Source organism: Rana temporaria, chromosome 1, assembly GCF_905171775.1.
Source record: "Rana temporaria chromosome 1, aRanTem1.1, whole genome shotgun sequence".
NCBI lineage: Eukaryota > Metazoa > Chordata > Amphibia > Anura > Ranidae > Rana > Rana temporaria.
In genome coordinates, this window is record NC_053489.1 from 466,777,896 (window position 1) to 466,797,187 (window position 19,292).

General features: G+C 40.4%; 1 protein-coding gene across 1 annotated transcript in view; it reads right to left on the reverse strand.

Moving 5' to 3' along the window:
• LOC120917164 (alcohol dehydrogenase 1-like) overlaps positions 1-19,072 on the reverse strand; it is a 33,471-nt gene extending 14,399 nt beyond the window's left edge. The window contains exons 1-3 of the mRNA XM_040328259.1: positions 18,963-19,072; positions 9,697-9,798; positions 102-243 (exon numbers count right to left, since the gene is read on the reverse strand). Of these exons, the coding sequence (XP_040184193.1) occupies positions 102-243; positions 9,697-9,798; positions 18,963-18,980 (262 nt within the window). The 5' untranslated portion in view covers positions 18,981-19,072. The remainder of the gene's footprint in view (positions 1-101; positions 244-9,696; positions 9,799-18,962) is intronic.
• Between the last annotated feature and the right edge of the window lie 220 nt (positions 19,073-19,292).

The window sequence follows — 19,292 nt, forward strand, 5'->3', positions numbered from 1 at the left end:
AAAATGCTTTTAGGTAAGCATATCACAGACTCTACAAATATGATTGAATAAAATACATTACAGTAATTGCGCGTTATTTTAAAGTTAATTGCAGGTACTACCTGGTTTAACCTTTGTTACTCCTTGTCCACAACTCTCAACAATTCCAGCTCCTTCATGGCCCAAAATAACAGGAAAATTTAGGCTGGCCATACCAGCTGAGAGGGCATGGTCATCAGTGTGGCAGATTCCACTGGCACAGATCTAAGAAATCAAACACATCCATCATAAAAAAAAAACATATATTACATACATTATATAAAATGTACCTAACTAGCATGTAGCATGGGCCTCATTTACTAAATGCGACTTAATGTGAATGCAATTGTCTAATGGCATGTAGAGGAAGCTCTAATGTTTCACACTTCGCTGTGCTGTGCATGCTTTAAAGAGGTTGTAAAGGTTTTTTTTTTTTTTTTTTCTAAATAGGTTCCTTTAAGCTAGTGCATTGTTGGTTCACTAACCTTTTTCTTTCGATTTCCCTTCTAAATGTTTTTTTTTCTTTGTCTGAATTTCTCACTTCCTGTTTCTCCTCACTAAGCTTGCCCCCATCATCCATGGGGGTTAGTCAGCCAAAACAGCTTAATGAGGAGAAACAGGAAGTGAGAAATTCAGACAAAGAAAACAAAGAAAGAAAACATTTAGAAGGGAAATCAAAGGAAAAAGTAAGTGAACCAACAATTCACTAGCTTAAAGGAACCAATTTAGAAAAAAAAAAAAAAAAAACCTTTACAACCCCTTTAAGGTTTAGGTTTAAAGCCTATGTAAATCCAAGCTAGTTGAAAACATGTTTATACTGTGCTCTTAACCTATAGTGCGGTTAAATCCAATTTTTCATTTTGTGACAGTGATTATGAAACAGTATAGCATTTTTGAAATGAACAGTAATAAAGAAACTTGATAATTTTAAAACTTTCAATCTCATTGGAAAAAATATCCTACCTGCTGAGTAGGGATGAGCCGAACACCCCCCCCCCCCCCCCTGTTCGGTTTGCACCAGAACCTTCGAACGGACCGACCGTTCGCGTGAACATTTAGAACCCCATTGACGTATATGGGACTCGAACGTTTGAATTTAAAAGTGCTCATTTTAAAGCCTAATATGCAAGTTATTGTCGTAAAACGTCTTTGAGAACCCAGGTCTTGCCCCAGAGAACATGTATCAATGGAAAAAAAGTTTTAAAAACGGTCGTTTTTTTCTGGAGCAGTGATTTTAATGATGCTTAAATGAAAAAATAAAAATAAATGAAAAATTCCTTTAAATATTGTACCTGCTGGGTGTCTATAGTATGCCTGTGAAAACGTCTTTGAGAACCCGGGTCTTGTCCCAGGGAACATGTATCAATGGAAAAAAGTTTTAAAAGCGGTCGTTTTTTTCTGGAGCAGTGATTTTAATGATGCTTAAATTTAAATAAATAAATAAATGAAAAATTCCTTTAAATATTGTACCTGCTGGGTGTCTATAGTATGCCTGTGAAGTGGCACATGTTTAGAACTGTCCCTGCACAAAATGAGATTACTATAAGAAAAAAGTAATTTAAAACTGCTTGCGGCTTTAATGTAATGTCTGGTCCCTGCAATATGGATGAAAATCATTGAGAAAAATAGCACAGACACAGAGAGTACACACACCACGTAGCTTTAGGTGCACACTGCAGAGGACACGGACAGTACACACTACGCAGCATTAGGTGCAATCTGCAGAGGACACAGGCAGTACACACCAAGTAGCTTTAGGTGCAAACTGCAGAGGACAAAGGCAGTACACACACTACGGAGCTTTAGGTGCAAACTGCAGAGGACAAAGGCAGTACACATCATGTAGCTTTAGGTGCAAACTGCAGAGGACACGGGCAGTACACATTAAGTAGCTTTAGGTGCAAACTACAGAGGACAAAGGCAGTACACACACCACGTAGCTTTATGGTGCACACTGCAGAGGACACAGGCAATATACCACGTGAGAATACTGCAGCTAGCACAATCACCTGCCTGCCAGTAAATTAGGAAGAGCTGATCTAGCTAAACTATACAGTGTATAAATACACTGGGATGCATACATATCCTGGGATGCATACATATCCTCTACACACTTCGATGCATACATATCCTCTACACACTGTGGCCCGGATTCACAAAGGAGTTACGACGGCGTATATCCGGATACGCCGTCGTAACTCTGAGTTGCGGGGTCGCATCTATGCGACTGATTCATAGAATCAGTTACGCATAGATTTCCCTAAGATCCGACCATCGTAAGTGTCTTACACCGTCGTATCTTAGGCTGCATATTTACGCTGGGCGCTAGGTGGCGTTTCCGTATATTTACGGGAGGAATATGCAAATGATGTAGATACGACGATTCACAAACGTACGTACGCCCGGCGCATTTTTTTTACGTTGTTTACGTTAGGCTTTTTCCGGCGTAAAGTTACACCTGCTATATAAGGGGTATCCTATGTTAAGTATGGACGTCGTTCCCGCGTCCAATTTTGAAAATTTTACGTCGTTTGCGTAAGTCGTTCGCGAATAGGGCTGTACGTAAGTTACGTTCACGTCTAAAGCATTGACTATTTGCGGCGTAATTTCGAGCATGCGCACTGGGATTCTTTCAAGAACGGCGCATGCGCCGTTCGTAAAAAACGTCAAATACGCGGGGTCACCATTAATTTAAATAAAACACGCCCACATCATCCACATTTGAATTAGGCAGGCAACCGGACCACATACGTTACGCCGCCGTAACTTAGGGCGCAAGTTCTTTCTGAATACGGAACTTGCGCCCTATCTCAGATACGTTACGCCCGCCGAGAAGATACACCATTGTATCTGAATCCGGGCCTGTAACTTTAACTGACTAGCCTGCCTGCCTGCTCTATCTACATACAAAAAATGACACTCTCTCTCTCTCACTCTCTCTGTCTTCTCTCTTTTAACCACCGCAACACACTACACAAGGCCGACCTGCAGGCGGCCTTTTATAGTGTGGGGCGTGTACTAAACCCCCTGAGCCATAATTGGCCAAAGCCACCCTGGCTTTGGCCAATTATGGCTCTCCGTTTATTGCAAGCTGTGATTGGCCAAGCATGCGGGTCATAGTGCATGCTTGGCCAATCATCAGCCAGCAATGCACTGCGATGCCGCAGTGAATTATGGGCTGTGAAACGTAACTCGAATTTGGCGCGAACAGCCCAAAACGTTCGTAATTCGACGAACAATCGAACATACGATGTTCGAGTCGACCATGAGTTTGACTCGAATACGAAGCTCATCCCTACTGCTGAGTAGGTCCAGATTTCATTTTGCCATGTCTCGTTGCAGCCAGCCCTGATGCACACATCCCTACAGTTGTACCTGTAAACTGACTGCCCCTGAATCTGATTCTTAGACAGGAAGAATGCACAACAAGGAATCATGTGACAGGAGGTTGCAAAACCACCCATTAGTAATAAAAATCTTCAGAATTTGTTATAAAGCATTGCGTCATTTCCAGGTTAAAGTCCATCTCCAGCAAATTTTTTGCATCTTTAGGCTTCATAGGCATTTCCGTTCCTGAAGTGGGATTATTTAAACCCCCAAAACCCACTGGCTTTTAATAACCCTATATGTTCGACTCGAAAATTGTATGTTCATAGAATTGCGAAAGTTTTGGGCCGTTCGCACCAAATTCGATTGGCGTGTCACTATGGCCCGCATGCTTGGCCAATCACAACTTGCAATAAATGGAGAGCCATAATTGGCCAAAGCCAGGGTGGCTTTGGCCAATTATGGCTCAGGGGGTTTAGTACATGCCCCACACTATAAAAGGCCGCCTGCAGGTCGGCCTTGTGTAGTGTGTTGCTGTGGTTAAGAGAGAGAAGACAGAGAGAGAGAGAGAGAGAGAGAGAGAGTGTAATTTTTTTGTAGGTAGATAGAGCAGGCAGGCAGGCTAGTCAGTTAAAGTAACAGTGTGTAGAGGATATATATGCATCCCAGGTGTTGTATATATATTTATACATTGTATAGTTTAGCTAGATCTGCTCTTCCTAATTTACTGACAGGCAGGCAGGTGATTGTGCTAGCTGCAGTATTCTCACGTGGTGTACTGCCTGTGTCCTCTGCAGTGTGCATCTAAAGCTTTGTGGTGTGTGTACTGCCCGCGTCCTCTGCAGTGTGCACCTAAAGCTACAGTGGATGTTGCCGAGAATGTGTTTCTAGCACGACAGCATCGCACTGATTCTCGGCGACATGGTGCCGACATCTCGCACTCGCTGGAATAGACAGAGCACATTCCAGCAAGCGCGTCATAGAAGCGACTGGGATCCGACTTGGATTCCCGCCAATTCTAGCTGCGGCATTTGGTATGCATTCCCAAGAGGGAGAACTCCACGCCAATTTTTAAATAAAAAACCGACATGGGTTCCCCCCCCAGGAGCATACCAGGCCCTTAGGTCTGGTATGGGTTGTAAGGAGACCCCCCCTACGCCGAAAAAAACGACGTAGGGGGTCCCCCTACAATCCATACCAGACCCGTATCCAAAGCACGCTACCCGGCCGGCCAGGAAAGGAGTGGGGACGAGCGAGCGGCCAATCCTCCTGAGCCCTACCAGGCCACATGCCCTCAACATGGGGGGGTTGGGTGCTCTGGGGCAGGGGGCGCACTGCGGGGCCCCCCCACCCCAGAGCTCCCTGTCCACATGTTGATAAGGACAGGGCCTCTTCCCGACAACCCGGGCCGTTGGTTGTCGGGGTCTACTGGCGGGGGGCTTATCGGAATCTGGGAGCCCCCTCAAATAAGGGGATACCGGATACCGGCCCCCCACCCTAAGTGAATGGATATGGGGTACATCGTACCCCTACCCATTCACCTGGAGGCAAAGTGTTAAAGTTAATAAACACACTACACAAGGTTTTTTAAAATAATTTATTAGTCTGCTCCGGAGGCCCACTGTCTTTAGCTCTTTCACCAGGGGGGCTTCTTCTTCCGCTATCCGGGGGGTCTTCTGCTCTCCGGGGGTCTTCTCCGCTCTCTGGGGGTCTTCTCCGCTCTCGGGGGGTCTTCTTCTATCTTCGCCGCTCTCCGCTGTTGACTCGGCGCACCCCCGTTCTTCCTCCCGCTGTCCGGTGCCTTCTCCTTCAGGGCTGGCCGCCGTTATCTTTGTGTGTTAGCTCAATTACTAGCGGCGGCCAGCCCGCTGTTATGTGCCATCGTCTTCTTCTCTTCTCCCTTCTTCCGATGTTGACCCGACGCCTCTTCTCGCTGCAATGACAGGTGCGCGGCTTGCATCCGACTTATATAGGCCTCACAGTCCCATCATGCTCCGGTACCTACCCACGTGGTACCTACCCAACGGTCGGTCCGTTCGAAGGTTCTGGTGCGAACCGAACGGGGGGGGGGGTGTTTGGCTCACCCCTAGTGGCTAGGATAACCTGAACTGCTTGGATAAGCTGAACTTCTACAAGGTATCAGCATCCGTGAACTGATCCAGCAGTATGCACTCTTTCCTTTAAAGGGACCACTTGAGATCTTCTCCTCCTCCTCCTCCTCCTCCTCTTCTGCATAGCTTTAAATTCCAGAAGACTGGATTCAAAGAGCTTCATCATCTTTGCTATGCTGTCTTCCAGCCGCCAGAAACAACTCCTTACTAAAATCTAGCTGACACCAGATCCAGCTTACACTTATCCAGCTTACACCTATTTTCTAAACCAATTACTGGGGATTCTAACCATTGTCATAGTTATCACAAGCTTGGACTAGTACTTAATTACCACATTTATTTATTTTTTTCCTTTTGTGAATTGACTTTAATGCCTTTTTATGCAGTATGTAACAAACATTTTTGGTCCTAAATACCACATACGAGCAATAGTGAATTGACATTTTCATTTTTACATGCAATAAGTGGTCACGTGACCGCCATAACGCATGCGATAACCTTTAGTGAATTGTGCCCAATGTACTGACTATTTAGTGCATCACAGTGATAAGATTCACTTATAGTGTTGCTCACGAATATTCGCATTGCGAATATTCGACTCGAATATAGCATATTCGAGAAATCGCGCTATATTTCGAATTTCGCGGTGAATATTCGCAATTCCGAATATTCGCATTTTTTCAATTTGATTTTTAAAACAGATCACATCCTATCGACGTCTAAAAGCATTGCTGGTATGATTAGAGACCCTGGGCCGAGTAGCTAAGCTGAGGCGATCCTTTTATGTTGCCAAATTGAAAAAAAAAAAATTGCGATTTTTCGCTATTGCGAATGCGAAAATGATTGCGAATTTTCGATAACTGTGGTAGGAGAACTCTGATTGTCTCTGATGCAAAAGGGGGGGGCTTTGTGTATGTGTATGTTATGAATATTTGTATGTTTGATATTATTATTTTTTGTAAGAAGATTGCGCATACCTTAAAAAAGGGGAGAATACAGCAGCAACTCAAAAATGTTATACAACATAAATTAATACAAGACAGAAAATGGAGTCGCTCTACAAGAATAAAAAATATGTCTAGTGACAAGACATGTGGGCAAATTATAAAATAAGCAAGCGCAAATAACTTGTGAAATACACAGTGAAACAAATATATAAAGAAATATAGTCCCAATAATAGAAAAATAATCTTTCATAAAAATGTCTTTGATATGTGAAGTGAAAAAAAGTCCAAAGCATGCAGCATGAACTTGTTCAATCTTTAAGGTGTTTGATTGACAAACGGCTGTGACAGATGGATAGAGTAAAGAATCACCACCAATGCAAAACACTTTTTATTTTCTATTGTAAAATATCAAGAATATTCTGAGCCAATCAGAGTGCTCCTTCCGCATTTGCCGAATATTCGCAATTATTTTGTATTGTAAAATATCAAGAATATTCTGAGCCAATCAGAGTGCTCCTTCTGCATTTGCCGAATATTCGCAATTATTTTGTATTGTAAAATATCAAGAATATTCTGAGCCAATCAGAGTGCTCCTTCCGCATTTGCCGAATATTCGCAATTATTTTGTATTGTAAAATATCACGAATATTCTGAGCCAATCAGAGTGCTCCTACAGCATTTCTCGAAATTGCGCAATAAATATCGCATTCGCATGTTGCGATATTTCGATAAAATATCACGAATATTCTGAGCCAATCAGAGCGCTCCTCCAGCATTTCTCGAAATTGCGCAATAAATATCGCATTCGCATGTTGCGATATTTCGATAAAATATCACGAATATTCTGAGCCAATCAGAGTGCTCCTACCGCAGTTATCAAAAAATCGCAATTATTTTCGCATTCGCAATAGCGAAAAATCGCAATCATTTACTTTCGATAAAATATCACGAATATTCGAATTTAGCGAATATATCTCGAATATTCGAATATATATTCGAGATATATCGCGAAATCGAATATGGCATATTCTGCTCAACACTATTCACTTACAGTAAAAATTATTTAGTGCAATAGGCTATGTGTGTGAAAACGTGAAAATTTATTGTAGATGTAGTGTATACAGTATTAAGAACTGGGGCCTTTTACACTTTTGAATGTGTACTATGATCGGCTAAATATTGAACGCATTTCTGGTAAGATTTACATTAGCATTATCATTTTATGTACAGATGTGCATTCCACAGATGAAAATCGAACAAGCGTTGATGATTCACGCCACAAAAGTCATTCTGTTTAATCAATGTAGTTGACTTCCAACTCTTCCAACTGACCCTTTTTACCCCGATTGGGCTTATTCCTTGACTCTTAAGAATAATCCTGGGTGAAACGTTTTAGAGGGACATGGCTTAGGGTGGGGATTTTGTTTGAAGACGGCTACATTAATTTAACCTAACAGGATGACTTTGATAGAGTGTTGTTATGTTTTTTGAGCTCTTTGTTAACACCCGGAGCAGCGGAGGACCACAGAAGCAAGTCTGGGACTTGGAGTGGTGCCATTTCTTTTTTCTTTGAATTCTCACAGGAATTGGTGACCAACAAACTGCAATCATCCCCAGTAAACACACATCAGTGGGCTCATTTGTATAATGGTTTATACGTCACCCTCCTTGGCTTTTTTTATTAAATGTTAAACATTTTACTGCTTTTTGTCTATCCTTGTTGCCATGACAATTTCATAACATCTTGTGGATGTTTGACTAAAAGAATCAGTGCATGGAGAGTATTTATATATTTATTTATGTATTCATATAATCATCATCATAATATCCCAGATTATGTCCTTGGGACGAAATGCGTCGGAAAAACCCCACTGTTGCTACTACTTTGCACAAAGTGCTTGTACATCCATCTAAATGTAAGTGTTCTTGCTAAATTTTAAATTTGCAACATTCAACACAGAGTTACGCTATGTGGATGTTTATTTCTTCCTAATCTATGGTACACACCCTTCCATACACATCCGGGATTTTTTTTGGACCATCATGTCCTGTGAGACCATCAGGTAACCAGCTATATTTGTCTGTGGTATACTCATTCCTCTGCCGTTTGGTCACTCTTGCTACAGCCATTGGAGACACATACATACAAATCATTAGTAAGACCTCATCTGGAATATGCAGTTCAGTTTTGGGCACCAGTTCTCAAAAAGGATATCGGGGGAACTGGAGAAAGTGCAGAGAAGGGCAACCAAACTGATAAGAGGCATGGAGGAGCTCAGCTATGAGCTATGAGGAAAGATTAGAAGAACTGAATTTATTCACCCTTGAGAAGAGGAGAATAAGGGGGGATATGATCCACATGTACAAATATATAATGGGTTCATATAGTGAACTTGGTGTTGAGTTATTCACATTACCGTCAACACTGAGGACAAGAGGGCACTACGTCTAGAAGAAAAGAGATTTAATCTCCAAATACGGAAAGGTTTCTTCACAGTAAGAGCTGAGAAAATGTGGACTCCCTCCAGAGGTGGTTCTGGCCAGCTCAGTAGATTGCTTTAAGAAAGGCCTGGATACTTTCCTAAATGTACATAATATAACTGGGTACTAAGATTTGTAGGTAAAGTTGATCCGGGGAAAAATTTGTTTTGCCTCTCGGGGGATCAGGAAGGAATTTTTTCCCCTGCTGTTGCAAATTGGATCATGCTCTGCTGGGGTTTTTTGCCTTCTTCTGGATCAACTGTGGGTATGGAGTTGGGTGTATGGGATTGTACTATGTTTTTTATGTTGTTTGTTTATTTTTTTGTGGTTGAACTGGATGGACTTGTGTCTTTTTTCAACCTGACTAACTATGTAACTATGTAACATACAGGATTGCCCAGGTTCCATCGTGGTTTTACCACACAAAGCTCTGTTTGACCCATCTGAATGTAGGTTCTCCTGGGTTCAAACTATCTGGTAAGCCTCTTACCTATCGGTGGTGGTTTCTCTTCACGTTAATTCATATCAATGCTCCTTCAACTCTAGCACCTCTTTGAAGTTATCACCAGGCTTTGGAATTCACCAAAATTATTGCTGGACTATTCTATAGTCAGATTTGTATTTTTACACTATTTGTGTTTTTCACATATGGACATTTATTTATATATCTATATATTTATGTATTTATGTGGACATTTTCACTTTACTTTTATGTCATATTTGTAATTTGAAGTTTTATGCCAACCTAACTTAATTTGCACTACTCTTTTTTTTTTTTTCATGTATTCATATAATCATCATCATCATGTTACCTTAATCCGAACTTCACGTGCTTTGGGTGGAGCAACCTCTATTTCTTCAATTTTCAGTGGTTGATTGAATCCATAAAGAACTGCAGCTTTGCATTTGATAGGCTAGAAGAAAAGTATTACGTTTATTTATGTGAATTAAAACAAAAAAGGCAAAATATTATACTTTCCCTAAAAAAAAAATAAAAAAATGGCGATTAAGTATTGTGCAAAACAAGCAGAAACGTTTTCAAACACTCTTTTCACAAGCCTTTCCAACGTCGCCCCCTTATAACGTGCCCTAGATACAGTACTTACCCCAAGTCATCTAAATCAAAATGATTGTAGTTTATTATTATTATCATCATCCTTAATTCAATATTTAACTAGGGAGGCCCTAAAATTGTTCTACCCCAAGATCCCTTTGCTGACTATGTCTGCCATTGGATATTGCATCCGATTTTCAGATACTCAATAAGCTTACTGTAAACCTGTGAGAACAGGTATATGGTAACCACCTTTACTGACTTTTTTTTTTTTTAAAGGTGTAGGCTATTGAGGCATTAGGGTTGATTTACTAAAACTGGAGAGTGCACAATCTGATGCAGTCGTATATGGTACCCAATCAGCTTCTAACTTCAGCTTGTTCAATTAAGCTTTGACAAAAATATCTAAAAGCTGATTGGCTTCTATGAAGAGCTGCACCAGATTTTGCACTCTTCAGTTTTAGCAAATAAGCCCAATTGGGTAGGAACAAGCATGCAATCACACCTGTCATTAAGTAGTGATGGCAGGATCAGGAAGAGGGCCCTGGATCCTGAACCTTTCAAACCCAAGCCAGTAGATTTTTTACTATTTAAGGTGTACTATAAATAGGACATTTTGCAATTTAGAAAAAAACTTTATTCATTTATACCTTTGATTGGATTGTGTATGTATACACACGCATTTGTAAGTTTCCAGTGCATGTAATGACATGCTGTATTCTGATTACATTAGCTATCCTTATATAACCTCTAGTAGTGACTGTGTGCCTGAAAGAGTTATTCACACTAAAGCAAGCACTACCCTTCCACTTTTCCAAGCTGTTTTCATGCCTGTCTAATAGTAAGCTGGCAGGAAGCCATGCGCTGTACAAAAGGACTCTAGTTACTATATAAGTGGTAAACACATTCCATTTCATGTAGATGTTGGACATCAAAAGGGTTTGTAGATAACATTAGCCATTCTAAAATCTTTCTCTGCTTTACTGAGAATATTAAATTAAACCAAATGTTTTTAGCTTTGTATACATTCTTACTGAAAGAAGCATTGTAACACACCAAATCCTAATTATATAAAACATAGCAAAATCTGGACATAGGCGCCTGAAGTGTTTGGACAAGTGGGCACAATCTAAGACCTCCCAAGCATTCATGTTTATGTCTATGGCAGGTACAGGAAACAATAGCAGCTCTGACATACTGGTAAAAGTATGAGCATATTAAAATTCTTCTGTGTTGATGCATTAACAAGCATCTGTTATAGATCATAAGCATTGTGGCCCATACTTTGATGTTGATTTACTAAAGACAAATAGGCTAGTCACGCTGCAAGGGAAGTTGCACTTTAAAAAGGAATTTTCCCCAGAGTTAAGTCAATGAGGTGAAGCTCTGTTGACTTCCATCATCCAATCATGTGGGAGCAAAAATGCATTTCTTTTTATTTCCTTGCACGTGATTTGGTATTCTTTACAAGTAAAATTCCACCTGATTCAGTAAGCCTTGGGTCAGGTTCCCTTGCAAAGTGCAACTGTGTTGCAGAGAGAACAGTCTGTTTGCCTTTAATATTTCTAGTGGTAATCCCGGTGTGCCTTGGGGTTAAAGCGGGAGTTCACCCATAAAAAAAATGTTACCCTTAGATTGATGCTCATTTTGTCTAGGGGAATCGGCTAGTTTGTTTTAAAATCGAAGCTGTACTTACCGTTTTAGAGAGCGATCTTCTCCGCCGCTTCCGGGTATGGTCTTCGGGCTTCCGACGGTCGCATCCATCGCGTCACGAGTAGCCGAAAGAAGCCGAACGTCGGTTTGGCTCTATACTGCGCCTGCGCACCGACGTTTGGCTACTTTCGGAAAATCGTGACGCGATGTATGCGACCGTCGGAAGACTATCAATCAAAATAGGAACGCCCAGTCCCGCAGCCCATACCCGGAAGCGGCGGAGAAGATGCATCTCTAAAACGGTAAGTACAGCTTCGATTTAAAAAAAACTAGCCGATTCCCCTAGACAAAATGAGCATCAATCTAAGGTTAAAAAATGTTATTTCCGGGTGAACCTCCACTTTAATTTCCAGTACCTTTAGTGGTAACCCCGAGCCACACTCGGGATTGCATCACAGTATCCTGTTGCATGCAACTAACCTTGTCCCCAGGATCCTGCGATGTTGTCCCTCTGTGTTCTCCACCGGATCCTCGGCCTGATGTATTACTGTTCCTGGCTCCATTCCCTGCGAGTGTTGCAACGCACAAAGGCAGAGCCCGACGTCAATTTCAAAAAGTGCAAAAAACATAACGCATACAGTACACTGTAATTTGTAAGATTACATTACTGTATCAAATCATTTCACCTCCATTTTGTCCCTAGTGCTTTTTCTATTGTCCTGCCTGCATATTATATATGCCGTTCTTTCTGCCCGGAAACTTGAGATTGTCCATGGCATCCAAAAAGCGTTCCTTTACGTTAAAAGTGTTTTTTCACCAGTTGGAAAACAGCGATAGTAAATTAGAATCACTTGTAGAATTGAGCAATAGTGATTTGTGGGGAAATATCTCATCATACACTGAAAGTTACGACAGCGACAATTCTACAAATTATCAAATGTCATGTTTTTGATTTGGTTACATTATTAAATACATTTTATTATTATTATATTATCATTTTTGATAAATATTTATAGTTATTATGTTATAATTTATGATTTTGTAATTCAAACTTTATCATACCCAAGATGTCTACTAGGCTATTTTTTGGACAGATTTAAATGAGTTATTCCTAAGAATTACAGGCCTACAATATAAAATGCCAAATTTCTATGCAAAACAATGTACCGCTTTGAGATTCAAAAATCTGACATAATCATACCACCAGGGAGGTTAAAGCATTTTTGACTTTGGTCCTCTGGGTGAGTTGACACCCACCACAATGTGGTATGAGTTTTTTTTTTAATCACCTCCTTTTCCAGTTTGCACCCTTGGCTAGTCCATGTGGCTAACTCTGATTGGGGATGGAGGTATATATGGTATGGTTTACTAAGGGGAAATAGACTGATCACTTTGCAAGTGAAGTTACACTTTCCTTTGAGATTTTCCCCAGAGCTTAGTGAATTAAGATGAAGTTATGTTGACCACCATCCAGCCATGTGCAAGCAAAATTCTGTTTATTTTATTTTCCTTGCATGCAGGTCAGTTTACTAAAAGTGCTAGGATTTTTTGCACAATAAGTTGTATACATATTCACTTTAACCTCCCTGGCGGTATGATTCTTTCAGAAAAAAGGTGCTGAAAGCGGTACCATTATTTGCAAGGAAATTTGGCATTTTATATTGTAGGCCTGTAATTTTTAGAAATAACTCACTTAAATCTGACCAAACAAGATTCTAATAGGCATCCCGGGTATGACATTTTTTTAAAAACAAAATTATAAATTATAATATAATAAATAATTATAAATATTTATAACAAATAATAATATAATTATAATAAAAATTATTCAATAATGTAATTAAATCAAAATCACTGAAATTTGCTCAGTTGCAGAATTGTTGCTGTCATTTTTTTTTTTTTTTTATGACGAATTTCCCCACAAATCCCTATCGCACAATTCTGCAAGTGATTATAATTTATTATCGCTGTTTTTTAGCTGCTCTAAAACTATTTTTGACATAAAGGGACACTTTTGGTTGCTATGGACAATCTACAGTTTGCAGGGAGAAAGAAAGGTTTTTATTATATAAAAGTACATGTAGGACACTGGGCAGACCACTAGGGACAAGGGGGGTGTGTATTTTTTACATACAGTACTGTAATCTATAAGATTACAGTATACTGTATGTAATGTGTTTGTTTACGTTTTTGAATTTGGCGCCGTTCTCCGCTCCCGTGCGTCGCAGGGAACGGAGATCGGTCACACAGCTCGGTGGCATCGCTGGATCCAGGGACAAGGTAAGTAAACACAGTCTGTGGATCCAGCGATGCAAGCCCGAGTCTGACTCGGTGTTACCGCTCGCAGCATGAAAATCTAACCCCGAGTCAGACTCGGGAATACCGCCAGGCAGGTTAATTATTATGTAAAAATGAAATTCCTGTTAACTCATTTCATCTGCACAGGACTGGGGTTTTCTAAGGTAACATGAATCTGGCTTTCACATGATTATATAATTAAAGGGAATGTTTACAATACATTGCATGAGGATTCTCAACTGAAGGCATGCCCAAAACTGTTATTTATCCAGGTTCAACAAAGCTTGCAATGAAACTTATTCTGGCCATGGCACAGGGTGTGGTGCGGTATGAATTGTAATCAGTGTGCTAACAGTATACTATTACAGGTCTCAGCTTTCCCATCCAATCAGCTGCTACTGGAGCCAATCCCTTTTTTTTTTTTACAATGTTTGAATAGAATAGAGATTTGTGTTCTCTGTTACTCTCTGGGGGGACAAAAACACTTTGGTTCATAATTAACCATATATATAAAGATGTGGATACCAGAGATGAGATCTATTTAATCTACTTCATGGACCATGTTGTGGGTCAGTCACAAAAAATATTAGGACCAAATGATCAACAAGACAACTACAGAGATAGCATTTCCAAAAGAAGAGCTCAGTAAAGGGAGCCTCGTGTTTCTCTCAGGGAGGTTTTACGTTTTTCTTCTTCTATTGCAGTTGTTGCATATCATATAACAGAACTTGCCTACAAAGAGCAACCTTTAGAATCTATTTGCAACCTTCTACACTAGCTTAGATTTGAAAAGATGTACAGTAGTACAGTGTGGCTGACTATATAAAATGTACATGCACACAAGAATAGATGCTGACTCGAACCCTAATGTTGATTAATTATATATATATATATATATATATATATTTATATTTATATATATATATATATATTTATATATTTTTATATATATATATATATATATATTTATATATTTTTATATTTATATATATATTTATTTATATATATATATATATTTATATATATATTTATATATATATATATATATATATATATATATATATATATATATATATATACACACAGTGGTTTCTTCTTAAAGCCCCATACACACTATCAGTTTTCCTTCAGGTTTTTCTCTTCAGGTTCACCAAAACCATGTAGTGCAAGGGCCTGCCTGATTGCATACAAATTTCAACTCTTAGGCCCCGTACACACGACCGAGTTTCTCGGCAGAATTCAGCCAGAAACTCGGTCGGAGCTGGATTCTGCCGAGAAACTCCGTCGTGTGCACACTTTTCAGCGAGGAACCCGTCGAGGAACTCGTCGGGCCGAAAAGAGAACATGTTCTCTATTTTCTCGTTAGTCAATGGGAAAAGTCGGCCCGCCAAGTTCCTCGGCGGCTTCCACACTGAACTCAACGAGGAACTCGATGTGTTTGGCACGTCGAGTTCCTCGGTCGTGTGTACGGGGCCTCAAGGTTTGACCTCATATTAGATGGTTTTGGTAAACCTGAAGAGAAAAACCTGCAGGAAAACTGATAGTGTGTATGGGGCTTTAAAGTTTTTTCTTCTTAAGCTCTTTGTCACACATTACTCTGTAGTATTTAGGCAGGGAATTAGTAACAAAGTCCATCTCTATGTCAATAAATCAAAGTGAATTTTATTTTGTAATACTACTAGTTTTGTTTAGAGGTAGGCTGGATCAATATAATAATTAGCATGACTTGTGTTTCACAGATAATATATAGGGGAATAGTAAAACATGTAGGAAATACACAGCCAGCCAGCCATGTTCTTTAGCCTCCCTGAGAAGCAAATACTGTAGATAACTATAGTTTTAAAGTCTATTTGAGTTTGTTTTTAATTCTCGCCTTCTGCTTTCTTACAAAAAAATAACAAATCAATTTTCGCCTTCTCCATGCTCCAGCACAGTCCTCTGCTCCTATTTTAGGTTAATGCCCAGCATCATACAATCTATTTCCTGTAAACCTAGGGTGTCATGGACACCTCTTGTGAATATTTCTAACCTAAGTTCACAGGAGAAAGGGGCTCAGATCAATACTTAGCCTCCTATTCTCTGCAGCATTCAGGATTTACCATTGTAGGAGGACAAAGGAAGTGGAACAAGACCCCGTTTACCATGACTGGTTAGAAGATACCAGAAAGATACCAAAAAATATGTGTGTGTATATTGATAATTTTAATAAAAATTACTGTAAGGGGGAGGGGATCTGTGGGAGGGGGATATACCCCAACCTGGAAATGGGCTCCAGCATGCATGTCTGACTGCACCTCAGATACCTGTGCCCCACTTATCTTCGGGATGTATTAGAATTACGTATAAAAAAAGTAGCTTTTTTTTTTTTACCCAAAGGGAGGTCTGTCAAACGTGTTTATTGAGATTAGTGTTTCCCTACAGGCATACTCCACTTTTAACCACTTTCCCACCGCGCTATAGAGAAAATACTGCTACAGCGCGGTGGGGTTACTCTGGGAGGACGTCCCTGGGACGTCCTCCCAGAATCCTCCTCTCGCGCGCCCCCTGGGGCGCGCTCCCGGATCGCGGGACCTGGCGCATCACGGATCGCGGTAAATTGCACTGTGGGCTGGATCTGTGACAATGCGCCATACCATCAAATGCAGTCGATGTGCCATGCCATCAAGCGCAGCCACTGTGCCATCAATTGTCACCACTGTGCCATGCCATCAAACGCAGCCACTGTGCCATGCCATCAAACGCAGCCACTGTGCCATCAATTGTCACCACTGTGCCATGCCATCAAACACAGCCACTGTGCCATCAATTGTCACCACTGTGCCATGCCATCAAATGCAGTCACTGTACCATGCGATCAAACGCAGCCACTGTGCCATCAATTGTCACCACTGTGCCATGCCATCAAACGCAGCCACTGTGCCATCAATTGTCACCAATGTGCCATGCCATCAAATGCAGCCACTGTGCCATGCCATCAAGCGCAGCCACTATGCAATCAATTGTCACCTCTGTGCCATGCCATAAAACGCAGTCACTGTGCCATGCCATCAAACACAGCCACTGTGCCATCAATTGTCACCACTGTGCCATGCCATCAAACGCAGTCACTGTGCCATGCCATCAAACACGGCCACTGTGCCATCAATTGTCACCACTGTGCCATGCCATCAAACGCAGCCACTGTGCCATCAATTGTCACCACTGTGCCATGCCATCGAATGCAGCCACTGTGCCCATTAATTGTTGCCACTGTGCCAATTGTCGCCGCTGTGCCCTTAGTCGCCACTGTGCCCGTTAATTGTTGCCACTGTGCCAATTGATGCCAATGTGCCCTTTAATTGTCGCCACCGTGCCCATTGTCGCCACTGCATGAATCTATGTTATTGTAATCAGTGGCGGTGCGAGAGCCAGAGGGGGCGGCGCTCCGGCGCCCTCTATAGACGCACCGCTACTGGATACAGTACTGTAATCTGTAAGATTACAGTATACACTATCTATACTGTTTTTTACTTTTTGAATTTGGCACCGAGCTCCGTCATCGTGCGTTGCAACTCTCGCAGGGAACGGAGCTCGACACTGTGAATCGAGCAAGACACAGCGGCTCGCAGATGACAGCGGGGAGACATCGCAGGATCCAGGGGACAATGTAATCAACCTCTACATGGATCATGCGATGCAATTCCGAGTGTGGCTCGGGGTTACCGCTTTTGGTATGAAAAATTCACCCCGAACCACACTCGGGAATACAGCTCAGCAGGTTAAAGTAGAAACTGCCCCAAAAAGAAAATGTGAACAGGAAAATTCTTATTAGCAAAGAGACAAACTTTGGGGTTGATTTACCAAAGGCAAATCCACTGTGCACTACAAGTGCACTTGGAAGTACATTCGCTGTAGATCTGAAGGAAGATCTGAAATGAGGGGAAGCTCTGCTGATTTCTATCATCCAATCATGTACAAGCAAAAATGCTGTTTTTTATTTTCCTTGCATGCTTCCCTCAGATCTAAAGTGACTGCACTTCCAAGTTCACTTGTAGTGCACAGTGGATTTTCCTTTAGTAAATAAACACCTATGTGTCATACTATTTTTCATTGCTACCTTACTTACCATTACTTACCTTACTAACACAACTGATACACGCAAATCTTACACCGCAGTTTTTAAAATTTTAAGTTTTATCTCTAAAATAATGTATATGTGAGGATGTTACAAATATCAGAAAATCTTCACATCATCATGACAAATAATACTTATGATGGTTTGCAAACAGAAAAAAAAAACTCAAAGAAGCAGTGGGTTGATTTACTAAAGGCAAATGTTAACTTTGCAAAGGAATTATTCACAAAACATAGTAAATGAGGTAAAGTTCTGCTGATTTGCATCATCCAATCGCGTGCAAGCAGAAATGCTTTTAAAAATGTTTTAATTGTATTTGTATGTGACTGGGCATTCTTTGCAAAGTGAAATTTCACCGCATTCACTAAACTCTGAGGAAATGTCTATTTGTCTTTAAAAAAGCAACCACAGTAAGTATAGGAAATACAATGCATACACAGGATTTAATATTTCTTGTTACGCTTACAGTACTAATTATTTTGTCTAAATTTCATAATATACAAGGATTATTATGAGTTATTTATACCCCTGCGCCCATAAACTTAGTTTACATTGAACACATACACAAATGCCATTCAGTCATCTATAATTAGTTCAACATACTTTAGCATGCATTTCATATATTTATATATGAATTATAATTCCTAATTGTTAATTCATTCTTACAACAAAATGCAAAGAAAGATTCATTTAGTTTTAACTTTTAAAACAGTTTAAATTGTATCTTCTGTGTATAAGTGTACGGGTGGAAAAAACTTCTGAGAACAATGACAGAATCAGTGCTCAAATAAAGCCATAGAATGTTTATTCTAAAAATGCTCATAAGCCACTGAAATAAATGAAAGGTATACTAGATGAACAGCATATGGTATTGGTTATTCAAGTACATGCTATTACTTCCTTATCAGTTTATATGACGTAATATTAATGGGATAACATCTAAATAAAGGGTAACTTACCTTTCCAACAGTTGACATTTCTGCTCAGTTACAGAGTTCTTTTGAGTGATAAAGAAGATTTCCAGGTTTTGTCCTCCTGTCAAAACTGCTGTGCTTTCAGTGTGAACCAGGCTCAGCTTATATAGAGGGCATTCTTTCAGTTTGATTACACCCCTTAAAGAGGAATGGCATAGCAGCAAATAAGTAAATGCCCTCTACTAAACAAACAATTTTGCCAGGTTTACCAAAGGCAGTTCACATAGATGTGATCATGTCCTACACTATTTCATTTCTGGTAGAATTTTTGCAATGTCATTCTATTCTGATCATCGTGAACTATAATATTTTATA